This window comes from Grammomys surdaster, unplaced genomic scaffold, assembly GCF_004785775.1.
Source record: "Grammomys surdaster isolate TR1022 unplaced genomic scaffold, NIH_TR_1.0 225, whole genome shotgun sequence".
NCBI classification, from domain to species: domain Eukaryota; kingdom Metazoa; phylum Chordata; class Mammalia; order Rodentia; family Muridae; genus Grammomys; species Grammomys surdaster.
The window spans coordinates 8,593,109-8,608,015 of NW_021604670.1; the positions used below are offsets into that span (position 1 = coordinate 8,593,109).

Genomic DNA, 14,907 nt, shown 5'->3' on the forward strand with positions numbered 1-14,907 from the left:
CTATCTATCTATCTATCTATCTATCTATCTATCTATCTATCTATCTAGAAATGACATTGGGAATGGGAGATATTAAGGGGCCATGAAGAAACTGGGGAGGAAAAATGGGGGGCATATATGATCATAGTTAATTGTATACATGTGTGAAATTCTCAAAATACAGAAAAAAGCTCAACATCAACTATTAGAATTGTAAGTAGCAGAAACTAGAAAGGGCATACACTCAGAATAATTTTATCTTCATTGAAAAGCTACCATAGTGCCTTTAATTGAAAATATTTTCTTTTACACTTGTATTTCAACAATTTATCATACAGCTCTTCTATGAAAAGTGGTTTTTCTGGTTGCAAATATCTCTGTTCTATTTGAAAACGTGCATATTTTCCTGATACACAGATTTGTAAGAGAATAGTATGATACAGAAAGATCATCTGGACCCACATTGGGGGGTTCTCAAATAGAAAGTGTGCTTGAAATCATAAAGTCAGCTTTTATACAGAATAAGCAAACTGAGGTCTATCTCCTACAACTCAGCTGAGGAATGACAGTGCAAAATTCAGGAATTAAAATTAAATAACTCTATTATGCTGAGAAAGAGATGCAGACTTAACTGCTACAAGTGTTCTGATAGCTCATAAGTCACAAAAGGCACAGCAACACACTCCTTCCTTTCCTGACAGTGCATCTAAATCTCTTTACTAAATTTACAATTCCTGAGACAGCTATGTTTGCCTGCCACGCATGAGCTCCCACTCTTCTCAGATGTCATTGCTCCTACCTACACGAATGCTATGTAATAAGAGAGATCTAGATCCTTTGGAACCCCTGAAATATTAAGTCACTTTCTAACATAACTGTCATCTTTAATTTCCACCAGGGATTAGTCTAATGATGATTTGGTATTTATAAAAATAAAATCTCTAGGATTAAATCCTCAAAATTTTCTTGAGAATTTTCAAAATTGAACTATTAATAAGATACTCAATCTCAAACATTTAAACTGATCAGGAGGCTCACATTGGTCAAGAATGATGTGTTGTGCACCTTACATAAGAAACTCCATCTAGCCGTCTCATGCAAATTATAGACAGTAAAGGCAGCATTTGCCCTGGACTGAAAGGCCTGTCTCCTGCAGACAGGGTTCACCACGACACAGAAGTGCTCTGAACTGCTCAGCTGTCACTGTCTGGTAGCCAAATGGAGTTTAGAGAAAGAACAGAAAGATAATTTCTTGGCCTACTGCCCTTGGAATGCCAATGGGAGAAGATAGGGTAGAGGAAACACCCCATTGTCTTTACAGCCCCTCATTCTGCCCTGTGAGTCCAAGCTCCCTACAAAAGCTAAGAAAAACAGGTAACTTCTTAGTGAGTCAGATCACTAAGAACTAGGCAGGATTTTTCTTGGTAAAGTAAAACAAAGTTTCTTGGAATTGGAACATCTCTAAATTGCAACCATTTCAAGAGTGTCTTTGCTGTTTCCTCTGTAAAAGAATAGAATGACCCTGAGAGTTAATGAAGGATTTGTGCACTTGCTTTGCCTACGAAGTGCAATCTCCTTGTGTCTGGAGCACACTGGCAGCCTTTGAGTGCCATAATTATACCTCCCAAAGAAGAGTAGGAACCTGCTGATGCTAGTACATGGGAAGACAGATGCACAGAAGGACCAGCAAGCATCTGAAAACTCTACATGTGTGTTTGTGAGCCCCGTAGTGAAGTAGACTTGGCCATCCCTGGCCAGTGAGGTCAGATGTGAAAACATGTTGTAAGACCACACTGAATAGCATACATTACTGTGGGAAACACCCAAACTGCTGTTGATTCCCAATTCTATTGTATTTTAGTTGCAGCCTATTTTTAATAAACTTTGTATCTATTTAAGTGTATTTGCTATTGTTTTCAAAGTGCTGACAAAGCTTATATTTGTAATGCCAGCATTTTCTTTCCCATTTCTACCTGTCACTCCTTCATTAAACTGCTGAGTCATTCAAAAAAGAAAAAGAAAATATTTTCTTGCTTGGTAATAATAGCGATGACTATGCTCAGGTCAACAGATGGACAGTGTCAGTGTATGTATGCTTTTGGAGAATACTGAGCTATGTTGTGGTTGAAAGAACATGGTGTTTACAGAGAACAGGTCTAGGTCTGAGGAAGATTGAAGAAGAGCTAAGAAGCGAGGGATAGTAGAACTTGGGTGTTCATTTAAGCTACGCTGAGAAAGCGTCCTTTTGTCTTGAGTCTTTGCTACCAACAACAACTACAGTTGGAAGTAACTTCGAGACTCACCAGCTGCCATTGTGCAGGATACCAGGCTGGGGGGCAATTGAAGCGGTTGCAGGCTTGTACTGTGCTAGGTTTGGGGTGATCACACAGTTCATCAGCCAGGACAACCACCTCGTTCATCTCTCTGGAGAGTAGGTGGGAGCAGACAACATCTCTGGTTTGCAGGCCAACTCCACAGGTGAGGCTGCATGGACTCCACTTGCCAATTTCCCACCTGAGAAGAAATAAGACAAGAAAGAGCCTCATTGAGTTTCTGTACAGATACTTCCCAGGCAATCAAAACTCTTCACTGGGAGTCAGAGTGGTTCTCCAAGATGATTAGTTAGGAACTGATGGTCTTAAGCTTCAAACCCAACCATCCCCTTCATGCTTAGAGTTCATTCAGAATAAAGCAAAGAAATTGATAGAATGGCCAATGCTTATTCACAAAATCACTACTAAAATGATTTTTATAACTGTGTCTATTTTGATGAACATACCAACCTCATCAAAACAGGTGGTGGCATGCTAGATGAAGAGTAAGATGTGTACATACAGGATTTAGGGATCATAGCTTCAACAGTGGCTAGAAGTAGCTACTCTGCTTATTTCTGTAGCCCCCACTATGTATAAGATGGTAACATTTGTGCCTCTTATTCTTTGGCTTCAAAGTGAAAGGTCATTGGCTCCAACTTCCTTTAAGCTTCCATCATAGCACAAAAATGTCTCTGTCTTCTGTATAAATATCATCACTGCCTGGGGCTGGATAATGTAACAGACACAGAGGCTGCAAAACAGATCAGTCTTTTTGAAGGGAAGTACGAGGAGTCAGTGGCTCATTAGCTGGACGTAGAAGTCAAATACACAGATGAGCTGAGTGCATGAATGGCCATTTCCACACGGCCATGCCTTGAGATGCACATGAGCTAAGGGCCTATAAAAACAACCAACCCCCACTGCATTTCCTCATCAGTCAGTCCTCAAGATTCAAACAGTAAGGACAAAGTTCAGTTGCCTGGAGTCTGACTCAGAAGAGTTCTCTAACGGTCAGTTTTAGGTCCACTGTTCACAGTTTGAGATGCAAAGGTTGTATAAATGGTTGCCAGCCCTGGAAAGCACAGTGGGGCATCCTTCAGTAGCTTGGCCTGCCTAGGTGTTTTAGTGAGCCCAGAAGATTGTTTCAAAACTCTTTAGCCTTATGATTTTCATCAGACTGTGACACTGAGTAGAAACTCCCATTTTTTTCTTGCTATTCTAACCTCCCACTGTCTACTTCCCCTCCACCTGTTTACAATGATCAGCAAATACAGTCAACTCCTTTGTTATTTCCATTTACCTCTCTTGGCCCTCTATTACCATCTTTATGTAAACTGAACCCAGGTCCGGGAAAACATTTGTTGGCCTTTTTTCCTGTTTGAAAATGCCCTTGATTTCCATTGTGTATGCACTCATGTCTACTCCAGGCATGGCTCATCATTCCTCTCATCTGGATGACAGCTTCTCTGCCTTTCACATTACAGGGTCTATCACCTCAGGTAGAGCTTCTGTTGGAGTATGGTTTACACCAGTCATGGAATCCAGTGGAGCTCTATCTATGCAGTTCATGGAGATGGCTACTAGATTCCAGATGATTTGGCAGAAGGAAGGAGTCCACCATGATAGAGGGCATGTATACCTATCTTATTTAGTTACCCATGGAAAAAGTAGGTCTCATTGACTCCCCTCATTTTGTAGTTAAAGAAATTTGAGAACTGGAGTGGCTGAAGTGGCCCAAGTACCTATGATTAAGTAGTGAGTCCAGGATTCAGACCTACTTGCTGTATCTGAGCCTTTGTACTTCCTATTGTATGTAATGTTGTCTCCAGGAAATATCTCAAAAATTGTCTATAGTCATTCACCAGACTTTAAATGGATAGAAGAGGCTGGCTGGACACATTTCTTATGGATGTTTCTGTGAATGTCTATATTCTGTTTATTTATGAATCTCCAGCACCATCAAGTCCAATCTCTAAAATCTGTGGCTTGAGGTAAGTGTGTATGGATATCCTTTATCACCCTTTCCTTCAAACTGGATTCTCAAATGAAGGTTGGAGTAAGACACTCTCTTCCCATGAGTAGAATAGGACAGAAGTGATACCATATGACTTTAGGGGCTAGATCATCAGGGATAGTTTTCACTTCTTCTCCAGCTGATGGCTTACTTGTGCTGAGGAAGAAAGACACCATGTCGTGACCTCAGTCTTGAGGAAAGACCCTGCAGCTGCGCAACAGCAGCATTCTGACGTAACCAGCACATCTACTTGACGCTGTTCTGTGACAAGCACCTTATAAGCACAGGACCCAGACACAGGCCAGCTTCAGAAGACCTCAGCCTCAGGCACCGAGCCATAGTCACCTTTCCAGGATACTTCCAAATTCCTTACTCAAGTAGGCAAACAGAGACCAAATATTTAGTCTTCTTGGAAGCTTCTTGGAAACTTCACTGTTGGGGGTGCATTTGTTAGGCAGCAAAAGATAATTATATACAAGTAACCATCCCTCCCCAATGTAACCTATTCATTCAGAGGACATAAAAAAGAACGTTCATAGAAACTTAATGTATAATAATAGCCCCAGACTAGGAAACACTTCAGCAGGTAAGTAAATAAAACGTATGATATATAGTCACAAAACATCGACAATGGACTTTGGCAACCAGCAACAACACTGTTGTGTCTCACAAACATGAAAGTGAGTGACCAAGGCTACAAGCACAAAGCTTTGTACTGTTTTGTTTACAGGTCAGGAAGATAGTTATTGGTGATGGGTCGAAAGCAGAAGAGTGTGTGGGGTCTTCTGGGTGATGTAGTCATCTTGGTGCTGGACCTTACCCTACTTTCTGAACAGGTCCACTGGGCCAAGCTGCATGCTTGGGATTGTGCATATTTTCCTGTGTATGTTCAGAAAGGTGGTTTTTCCCTTCTCATCATCAAGTGAAATGCTTAAGTATGAGCAAAACCCACACTCTGTAGTCTCATAAAGTAGTTGCCTCTGTAGTCAATGCTGTCCCAAGGTTACAGCTTGTCAGGGCCAGTCTTTGGACCCTCATCCCCTGCTTTTGCTTCACTCCTGGCAGAAACTCAGCAACTAGGTCCTTGAAGCAGAGGCATTTTGGCAGCTATAAGGCCAGTTGAATACTGTCAGGAAAACTCTGCCTACCCTAATAAAGTATATTATACATTCTCCAGGAAGGAGGTCAGCAGAAGCTATCTGTGTAGTAAGCACTTGGCTCACTCTGGGTCAGAAATATTTTAATCAACTTTGGCCAAAAAAGGGAGGAAGCAGACACTCTCCTTTGCTTCTCTACACAGAGGCTGCAACTGTGTGCTGCAGATCTGGCAAGCTGCTGATAACCCCTGAGCCTTATGCCTTTGACCATTTCAAAGAGGGGCTTTCCTCCAGTGGAAGCCAGCTGGGTACAAGATTAGTCATGGCTGACAGTGTGGGGACACTGCTAGAACTCCCTTGGGGTGCTGGGTCCAGCCTGGCATAAGCTCAGTGCTGAGGAGGTCAGAGCTGTGCTCTGGACATATGAGCTTCTTCTACGCTCTTCTTGGGTGAATTCGCTCATCTGCTCATCTCCATTTACAATGTCACTTTTTCCACTGAGTAAAATTCTCCATCCATATGGTCCCTTAATACTTTCTTCTTTGGAGATTCAAAATACTTACAATAATATCACCACCTCAGTTCAACTCTTGTCTTGAATAGAGCATTTGGCTGTGTCTAACTTGTCTTGCCAGTTGTTGTATGTGGGATTGCATCCCTCCAAAAGATACATTGGAATTATAACCCAAAACATCACCGAGTATGATGTTACATGCAAAAAGCTCATGGCAGATGTAATTACTTTGGACGGCTCCTACTAGATGCATTAGCTTCTCCTCTCATTGATATCACTAAATACCTGAGAGGAACAGATTAAGGGAGGGGAGGTTTATTTTGGCTCACTGTTTCATGGGACAGAGTTCATTTTGGCTTTTGGTGGGGAAGACGTGCTGCAGTTCATGACACTGTGAGCTTACAGCTGGGGATGTCTTTCATCTTAGCTGCAGACCAGAGGCAGAGAGCTGAGACCAGAAGTAAGGTTGCACTATACAACCTTCAAGGCACACCCCTAGTGGCTTTATGTCTGGAAAGTTCTACAACCTTCCAAATTAACACCACTCACTGGGCTTACCAAATGCAGCTATCCGAGTCATTTTTGCTCTTGTAAATAACCTGTTCCTACAAAGTTCCCCCAACCACACCCTCATCGAGAAAACTCGCTTGCTTGGAGAAAACCCCAGGATAATGCCATTACTCCTCTGTCTCTAAGTTTCAGGCAACCTACTCAAGAGTGCTGGCCCAGGGGCTCAGTTTTTGGCCATGTATGGGCACAATCCCAGCTCCTAGTTGATGCGTCATCACTCCTTGCCTAAGCTCTATAAAACCTCCTTGCTTTACTGACCTCTACTTGTGTGATTAGTGAGAGCTGCCTCCTAATAAACCTGCCTTTATCTACTTTTAATCTGGTCTAATCTGGTCTATATCACTGAAGGAGAGAGAATGCCTACGAAGAGGGGCACATGCAGAAGTTATTAAGCGTCATGGGAGAGGTAGAGAAAGGAATGACAAAGCTGCAAGAAAACAGTGCCAGAAACTGCCAGCAAACTCCAGGAGCTAGACACATCAGGAAGCCTGGCCCCTGCCGGGAGGTGGTGGCGCACACCTTTAATCCCAGCACTTGGGAGGCAGAGGCAGGAGGATTTCTGAGTTCGAGAGTTTGAGGCTAGCCTGGTCTACAGAGTGAGTTCCAGGACAGCCAGGGCTACTCAGAGAAACCCTGTCTCGAAAAAACCAAAAAAAAAAAAAAAAAAGGAAGCCTGGCCCCTTCGTTTACACTCGAGTTTAGCTTCCAAACTGAGGCAATGCATTTCTGCTGCTTTAATCCTCTTAATTTGTCATATTTTGTCACCATAACTCTAAGAAACCAAACTCCTGTAACCTCAGCACCTAGCATGGTGCCTAGAACAAAGCAGATGCCAAGGAAGTATGTGGTGACTCCAAGGAGGTTAGTGGTCAGTGTGCAGCGTGCATCTCCAGATCATTCGCTTGCAGTGGTGTTCTCTTAGCAGCCTGCCTCCACTGTTTGCTGCAAAGCTGATGCCACATGTTTCTTCAGTGGGGTGACTCTTGGTGACAAAACAGGGCCTAAACTGCTATCTCTTTGATGGACTGAATCCCACTTCATGTAAATATTTATATATTTTATTGTAGTGTTTTGGCCTACTAGAGTGGCATTTGTGATAACACTCTCTTCTTCCTGCAAAATAACAGAAGTGCTCTGAAATGTATATCTTAGCCATTCTAACACAAGCAATTCTGACTTCTGAAACACCCCTGCACCAGTGATTCTGGCTGGAGAACCTTGGCCTTGTGTAAGGAGGGTGGTAAGGCTGGTAGCTCTGCTTTCTTTCAGCTTCTAGGCTTTAGGTGTTTAGCTTATGGTTGGGCCCTTGGTCAACATGTCAGAAAGACTCCATTTTCCCCAGAGTTCTTTTGCTACACTTCTGCCCTTTAAGCCCTCTGTCCTGTACATTACTATCCCCTTTGTCAAAATCTACTCACAGGAAAGGCTGTGTGGCTGGAAATACTATAAGGGATTCTCCATACCTGCCCAGCTCCAGAATAATTGACTCCTGACCAAGGACAGGCAGAGGGTGGAGGGCTGCCCCCCATCCCAGTCACTGGAATTCTCTTCCTTCTCTCTCTGACAGCATCATGTGTACCTGGGGTGACTTGTCACTGGAACTCCACATTACACAGTAGGCTTGGCTTCCAGATCTCGGATAGCACTGGAGCAAAGTCCAGCCTCCTGACTAGTCCTGTCATACTGCTGAGATCTGTTCAGCTCTCGGCCTTGGGATGAGAAAACACTTTTAGCCATAACCACAAGCCATAACCTGACAGCAGTCTTGCTTGTATCTCATGTGATCAGCAGTAACAACAGTCACTAATGACTGAACCGCCCTATCATAAGTCTCAGCCTGTGCAAATGTTTTAAGCACACCATTCCTTTGGTCATCTTTACAGCCCTATGAGACAGGCATGGTTACTGTCTATATTAGAGCAGGAATCCAGGCCTGGAGAAGTTGAGTGAAAGGTTCCACATACATATATGTCAATGTCGCCTATTTCACATCCTATATCATGACTTGGACTCAGGCCAAGAAAAATGGAGCTGCTCTCTATCAGAGGGTAGCACAGTGGATTTGCAATTCTAGTTCTGCTTCTTCCAGGCTTCTGTCACTGAGATCCCAGCAGGACCCAAGGTATCAATATATATATATATATATATCACATGCTAATATATATGACTCTAGGAGAAGATGATTGAAGTTTCCTGCTTTACATAGTAAGCTAAGTAAGGCTCTGAGGCACTAAGCAAAAAGAGAGTCAGGATTCAAACTCAGGCAGCCTGGCTCCTGCATACTTCGTTATTAAACCACACTTTCTCTGAAGGCAGGATAAAGATCACAGTAGAACAAAGCGGCTTTGAGTGTCCGGGGCCAGGATCCCTTGTCCTCAGAGTTTAAGAAAATGACAAATGGCAGAGTGACAGCTCTAGTTCTTAGTAATACAAATAAATACACTGACATCACCCAGGTCTTGCACACACTTGCAGTTGGCATTCCAGTGAAGATGCTATTGGCAGCCGAGTGGGCAAAGGTAGAGTGTAGTCTCCTGGAGAGACTCAGTTGGCTTTTGAAATGTGCTCTTTGGAGCTAAGTGGGCCATTGAAGCCCATGGTGGCTGACTGTCATTAGCAGCTTTGTTTGTATTTGCTATTAAACAAAAAATACTTTTTGCATTCCTTTGCATAGGGCTCACTGTGAGAGTTGCCAAATCTCTTACCCTACTCTTTGTGAGAAGGTACTGACCTTTGCTTCCCAGCAACACAGGGAATAGAGGCATACAGAGCCTCCCTGCTTTGCCCTATTACATTATAAGTAGCCTCTCCTATCTTAATCTCTGTGGAAAAGTAGGCTTGAAGCTTTATCTAATAATTTAAGGTGTGGTTCTAGTTTGAATAAAAAGAGAGAGTAAATGGGCCTGATGGATCGTGGTGTCTTAATCTAGAAAGATAAAAGGTAGGATAGTCAGGCAATGATGTCTGGAACACCTCTTTAGTTTCTTGGATGATTATTAGTCACTTCAGATTTATTTTCACATCTACCTAATCTATCTATTGCCCCCAGCTCCCACAATGCCAGTTCCAATGAAAATCTGGTCAAGTATGTCCTCCAATACAAAATTTCCTTTGGGAAGAGACACTTACAGAAGGGGAAAAATATGTCAAGAGATTAATATTCAAAATACATAAAGAACTAGAAGATATTAAACTCCCAAAAAACTATTAATCAAAGCAATAAGTGGGCCAATCAATAGACAAAGAAGTAAAAATGGCCAAAAAATACTCAAAAATATTCAACAGCTTTATCCATATAAAGGACAGAAAATCTAAACTGTTGGTTCAGATGCTCTGAAATTCCACTTTTGGGCAAACTCTAACATAGATATAGTCTAGAAGGAATATCTTCTGGTGCAAAGCAAGGCCACAAGGGCAGGGAAGTGCTAGAGGAAGAACTCAGACAAGGGGACAAAAATACTGTTTGCTTGAACTCTGTTGTCAGTGAGATCTCTAGTAGTTGGATAAACTATACATAAACAATGGTAGGAAAAATCAAAATTGTTCAGTCTTCCCATGTCCTTGTAACATCCATGGCTAGATACAGCAAACCAAACCAAACAAAAACACAACATAACACAACACAATGCAACGCGCAACGCAACGCAATGCAACAAAACAAAACAAAGCAAAACAATACTGAGATTCTATCTCACCCAAGTCAGAATGGCTATGCTCAAAAAAAACAAATAAAAACAGTCCCTGATGAGGAGGTAGGTGGTAGTGGTAGTCAGTACACTGCTGATGGCAATATAAATTAGCATAGCCATGGAGTCTCTTCAAAACAAACAAACATGACCCAGCTTTATCATCCCTGTGTACGTAGATCTGAAGAGATCAGAATCAGTGTACACCAGACACTTGCACACTCGCATTTATTACAGCACTATTAATAATAGCCAAGTTAATTAATTAATAGCCACTATTAATTAATAATCAGTCTAAGTACCATTCCCAGAGAGATGGGTAAAGAAAATGGAGAGTTATTCAGTTCTAAAGAAGAAAACATGATGTCATTTTCAGAGAAATGGATAGATCATCATATTATCAAAATAAACCAGAAAAGAGAGAAAGAGAGCTATGTTTTCTCTTATATGAATGATAGCAACTTTAAAAGAAGTAAGACATAAAAGTAGAATTGTGATTATTCGGGTACAGAAAGGGAACCAGTAGACAAAGGGACAAGAGAAGATAATGTATGTGGCAATATGATATGGTCAAAGTGCAAGACATACATGTTTGAAAATGTCATAATGAAACATATGAGCAAATGTACCATGAACATATGCTAATAGAGACATCTCAAAAACAAAACAGGAATTCAGAATGGGAGCTATCAGGAGGAGAAAGGAGACAAGGAAGAAGGGAAAAGTGATCAAACAAGGCTCCAGGTGGTAGTAACTGTGATCAAAGTACATTATGTATGTATAAAAACAGCATAATGAGAATCATTATTTGACAAAATTAATATGCTAATTACAAAGACCTCCTGGAGTCAGATCTGAGCTGACAGTGGGGCGAGCAGCTAGCATAGCCAGAGATTAGTTTTGGTAGAGTGTGGGGGCTTCACAGCCTGGAGCTGAACATGCTGAGTGGCTTTTCCTCCGTACCCTTTTCTTCCCCTTTCTTCATCCTTTGTAAGGATGCACTTTATCATTGGTGAGGAGTGGCTCATTGGCAAGTCACCCAGTTCATCACTGGGCCAGCGTAGCTGAAAGTCAAACATTCAGAGAAGACTGAACAAATAAACACAGATATCTGAAAAGTATTGTGAGCCAGGTCTCTTATTGTCTGTGAGGGAAGGACTAAACCAGAATAGTCCTTGAAGAACTGGGTTGGGTTCAAAAGCAGTGTGAACTTTGTGTGTGTGTGTGTGTGTGTGTGTGTGTGTGTGTGTGTGAGAGAGAGAGAGAGAGAGAGAGAGAGAGAGAGAGAGAGAGAGAGAGAATGCACATGTGTATGGACTTATGCATATGCATGTGTGTATATGCCCCATTGAGATCCTGTATCCACCTGTCCAGTGCTTAGATCACAACGGCTTGCTGGCATATATGTGGGTGCTGATGATCTGACTTCAGGTTCTCATGCTTGCTCTGGCAGGCTCTTTATCAACTCATTCATCTCTTTAGTCCCCAACTCATTGCTGTTAATAAACAGATAAAATGGTCATGTGCAAACACACATAAATGCACATACTGCTTTCTAGCTCTTTTCACTGACAGCCCTAGAAGTGATGAGATCCCAGTGGCATCAAACAATCTGGGTGCCTAGACCTTAAGATCTCTTAAGTAGAGACTCTAGTTCCATTCTCTAAAAAAGCAATCACTTCCTATAGAATTGGCTCACTCCAGAGCAGGGCTGGGAAAAGAAATAGTGAGCTTGGGACACCTTGTTCTACCAGGCAACTAGGAAGTGCTACGGCATGATGAGGTTTATGTCAGAAGGACACAGAAACCAGCCTGAACACGTCCCATTGGCCATGACTGGGACAACTTGATAATAATGGATATTAATGGATAATAATGGAACTTAGCCCTCAGGGTAGTCATATTGAGAGGTGGGGTTATTTGGGGGGCATTTATTTCACAAGATGTCTGTCTTCACCAATGGACAAATGCCAACACGAAAGGGCGTGGCAGTGGAAGCTCATTCCTTTCTTTACTCTCCAGCCGCCTTCCATATGAGGACACAGCATTCCCCATGTGTTCAGGAGCTTGCTTTAAACAGCAGCCCTCCCAACATGCCAGTGTCTTGATCTTGGACTTTCCACCATCCAGAAGGGTGAGGAATTTCCCTTCTTTATAAATAACCCAGTGTGCTATTCTGTTTTATCAGCACAAGCGGACGAAGACATTTCCCATGAAATACTTGTTACTTACTATTAATAAACACAACAGGCCTTTTTTTTTTAAACCAAAAACCTGAAGCTTTGTTAAAAATGGAAGTTATAAAAACCATCAGTTTGGCTCCATGTCCCCCATATTTCAAGCTTCAAGTCCTTGGCTAGCCTCTGAAGTGCTTTGTAAAGTGATTTGAAATGCCTTTCTGGGTTAGGCTCCAGTTGATAAGGCTCGGCTTTACGCCAGCATCTAGTGACAAACTGCAGTGACTTACAGCCTCTCAAGCCAGCTCCTAACCCGTTCCTCTGATCTGTTTTTTCTGTTCTCTGTCCCTGATGGGCAGGTGTGGTCCTTCTTCCTCACTGTTTCTCATAGTGGGGTTCACCTCCTTCTTTGGTTTCACATCTATTTCACCATTGTTATTTGTGTCTTGGACTCTTTTCCTAGACTGCACACCAGGGCCACCAGGACCCTTATGCATCTCAGCATCTCTGGGAACTAGAGTAGTGCCCAATGCTCAGGGAGGCTCGTGTCATGTTGGCCTTGGGCTCTGGCAGCAGATTATTCACAGATGACTTGTGTTCTGCTACTCGTTAGAAAATCTTGGGAAAGTTATTTAGCAATTTTCCACAATTAGAATAGGAATAACAGAAATCATGGTTTTCACAGGGTTGTTACAAGGTTTAAGTGAGAACTTCTGGGTAAGGGACCTGAGGCTGAGGCCTGGGGCAGATAAACACAAGACAGCAGAAAATGTTCTTGTTGTGTGCCAATGTGTGAGGACAGTGCTGAGGACAGCGTAAATCAACAGTTTATAAAGTTTCCTTGGACATGTGAGAGAAGGGAGACATGGTTTTGGTGATGGGTACTGAGAGAAAGGGCATTGGTTAAGTCTGACTTAACTTCCTTAACATTTGCTGCCTAGCACTGTGACAGTAGCTCAGTGGGAATTGGGCTTACCCAGGATGCTGAGCAGAACTGCAAGGTAGCAGGAACACAGTGATGCCTAAGACTGTGGAGGTGCAGAAGATGTGGTATATGCTCATCACATCAAAAGTAAGCAAGAGGTATTAGCATCCATGTGCATGCGTGGGCATGTGTGCGTGTGTGTAGGCCAGAGGACAATCTCAGGTGTCTTTCTTAAGGAAACATTCACTTTTTTTGGTGGTGGTGGTGGTGGTGGTGGGGTTTACTGGCTTGAAACTTGCCAAGTAGGGTTGCCAAGCTAAGTAGCTGGACAGCAAGCCTCAGGGATCTACCTCTCTCTGTCCCCTCTGCACGGAATTAGAACCATGCCATCCTTATTTTCCATGTATTCTGAGGATTGTAGATAGGTCCTCATGCCCTAAAAACAAGGTCTTTATCAACTGAAATCTTTCCTCAGTCTGGCTTCTTCATTTTGTAGATAAGCAAACTGACATTCAGAGAAATAAGCAGTTTCCTCAGAACTGGGAACCAAACTCAGGCTACTCCTGTTATTCTGCTCTGTCTTGAAGGATCAGAGGAGTGCATCATTGAGGGTTACAGAAAGAGAGACAGAGATGAGAGGAGATGCCATTTCACATGGCAACAGCAGATAGGTGGGCTACCCATCACCCATGACCAGTGCACTTTAGAGAGCCCCTTAAGGGAGACTAGAAGAAACACAAAAGATCAAAAGAGGTGGCAGACATTAGAGTGTAAAACCATGCTGGAAGGCCAAAACTTAACCAAAAGCATATATGATAAACAGCATCAGGAAAATCAGGGCTCGCTGTAAAACTGTAATTGCTATAGCTCAGGAAACAGGAGATAGAGCCATGCTTCTCTTGGAAGTCTGCCTGCTTGGCATGAGGTTTTGGCTCCATAAAAATAGTTGTAGCCAAGATTACCAAACACCTGAGGTGGCAAAGCACTGACTTATATATGAGAGCTGTGTGGCCAACATGAGTGCTTTCACCATGCCAACTGCTTCACCATCTTAGCCATGTCTCAAAAGAAAATAAACAAACTGAAATTATCAGCATTAAGAACGATACTTGCTAAGCTTTGTTTGATACTCTTAAGAAATTAATTATTTTAATGTTATATTTATGTGTGCGTGTGAACATATGTATGTATACCATGTGCATATGCAAACCTATGGAGGTCAGCAGAGAGGTCCGATTCTCTGGCACGAAAGTTATAGACAATTGTGACCTCCCATGTAGGCGGTGGGGATGGAATCTGTGTCCTCTGCAAGAGCCTAAGTGCTTTTAACCACCAAAGCATCTCTCCAGCCCCTACAACTGACATATTTTAAGGTACTGAGTAGCTCTTAAGATTAAGTCATGCCTGTAGCACATCTATTTACCATCTCATTAGGGGCATGCTATTAATTCATGATATGCCTCTTTCATGGAGCAGGTTAAAGGCAGACTAGCACCAAGACTTGTGACAACTGTGCAAAGTATCAGGGCCTTCTCTCATCTCTACACTCTTCTGTGACAATAGCCACTGTCCCAAACACCCACATGCCTGCTCATTGCCATAAAGTTTGATTTAATTAGAACATCTAAAC

General features: G+C 42.5%; 1 protein-coding gene across 2 annotated transcripts in view; it reads right to left on the bottom strand.

The window, feature by feature from the left end:
* Positions 1 to 14,907, bottom strand: part of Adamtsl1 (ADAMTS like 1) — a 359,587-nt gene that overhangs the window by 107,527 nt on the left and 237,153 nt on the right. For both annotated transcript variants that reach the window (XM_028773326.1, XM_028773328.1), the window contains one exon: positions 2,283 to 2,493. In XM_028773326.1, coding sequence (XP_028629159.1) covers positions 2,283 to 2,493 — 211 coding nt within the window. The remainder of the gene's footprint in view (positions 1 to 2,282; positions 2,494 to 14,907) is intronic.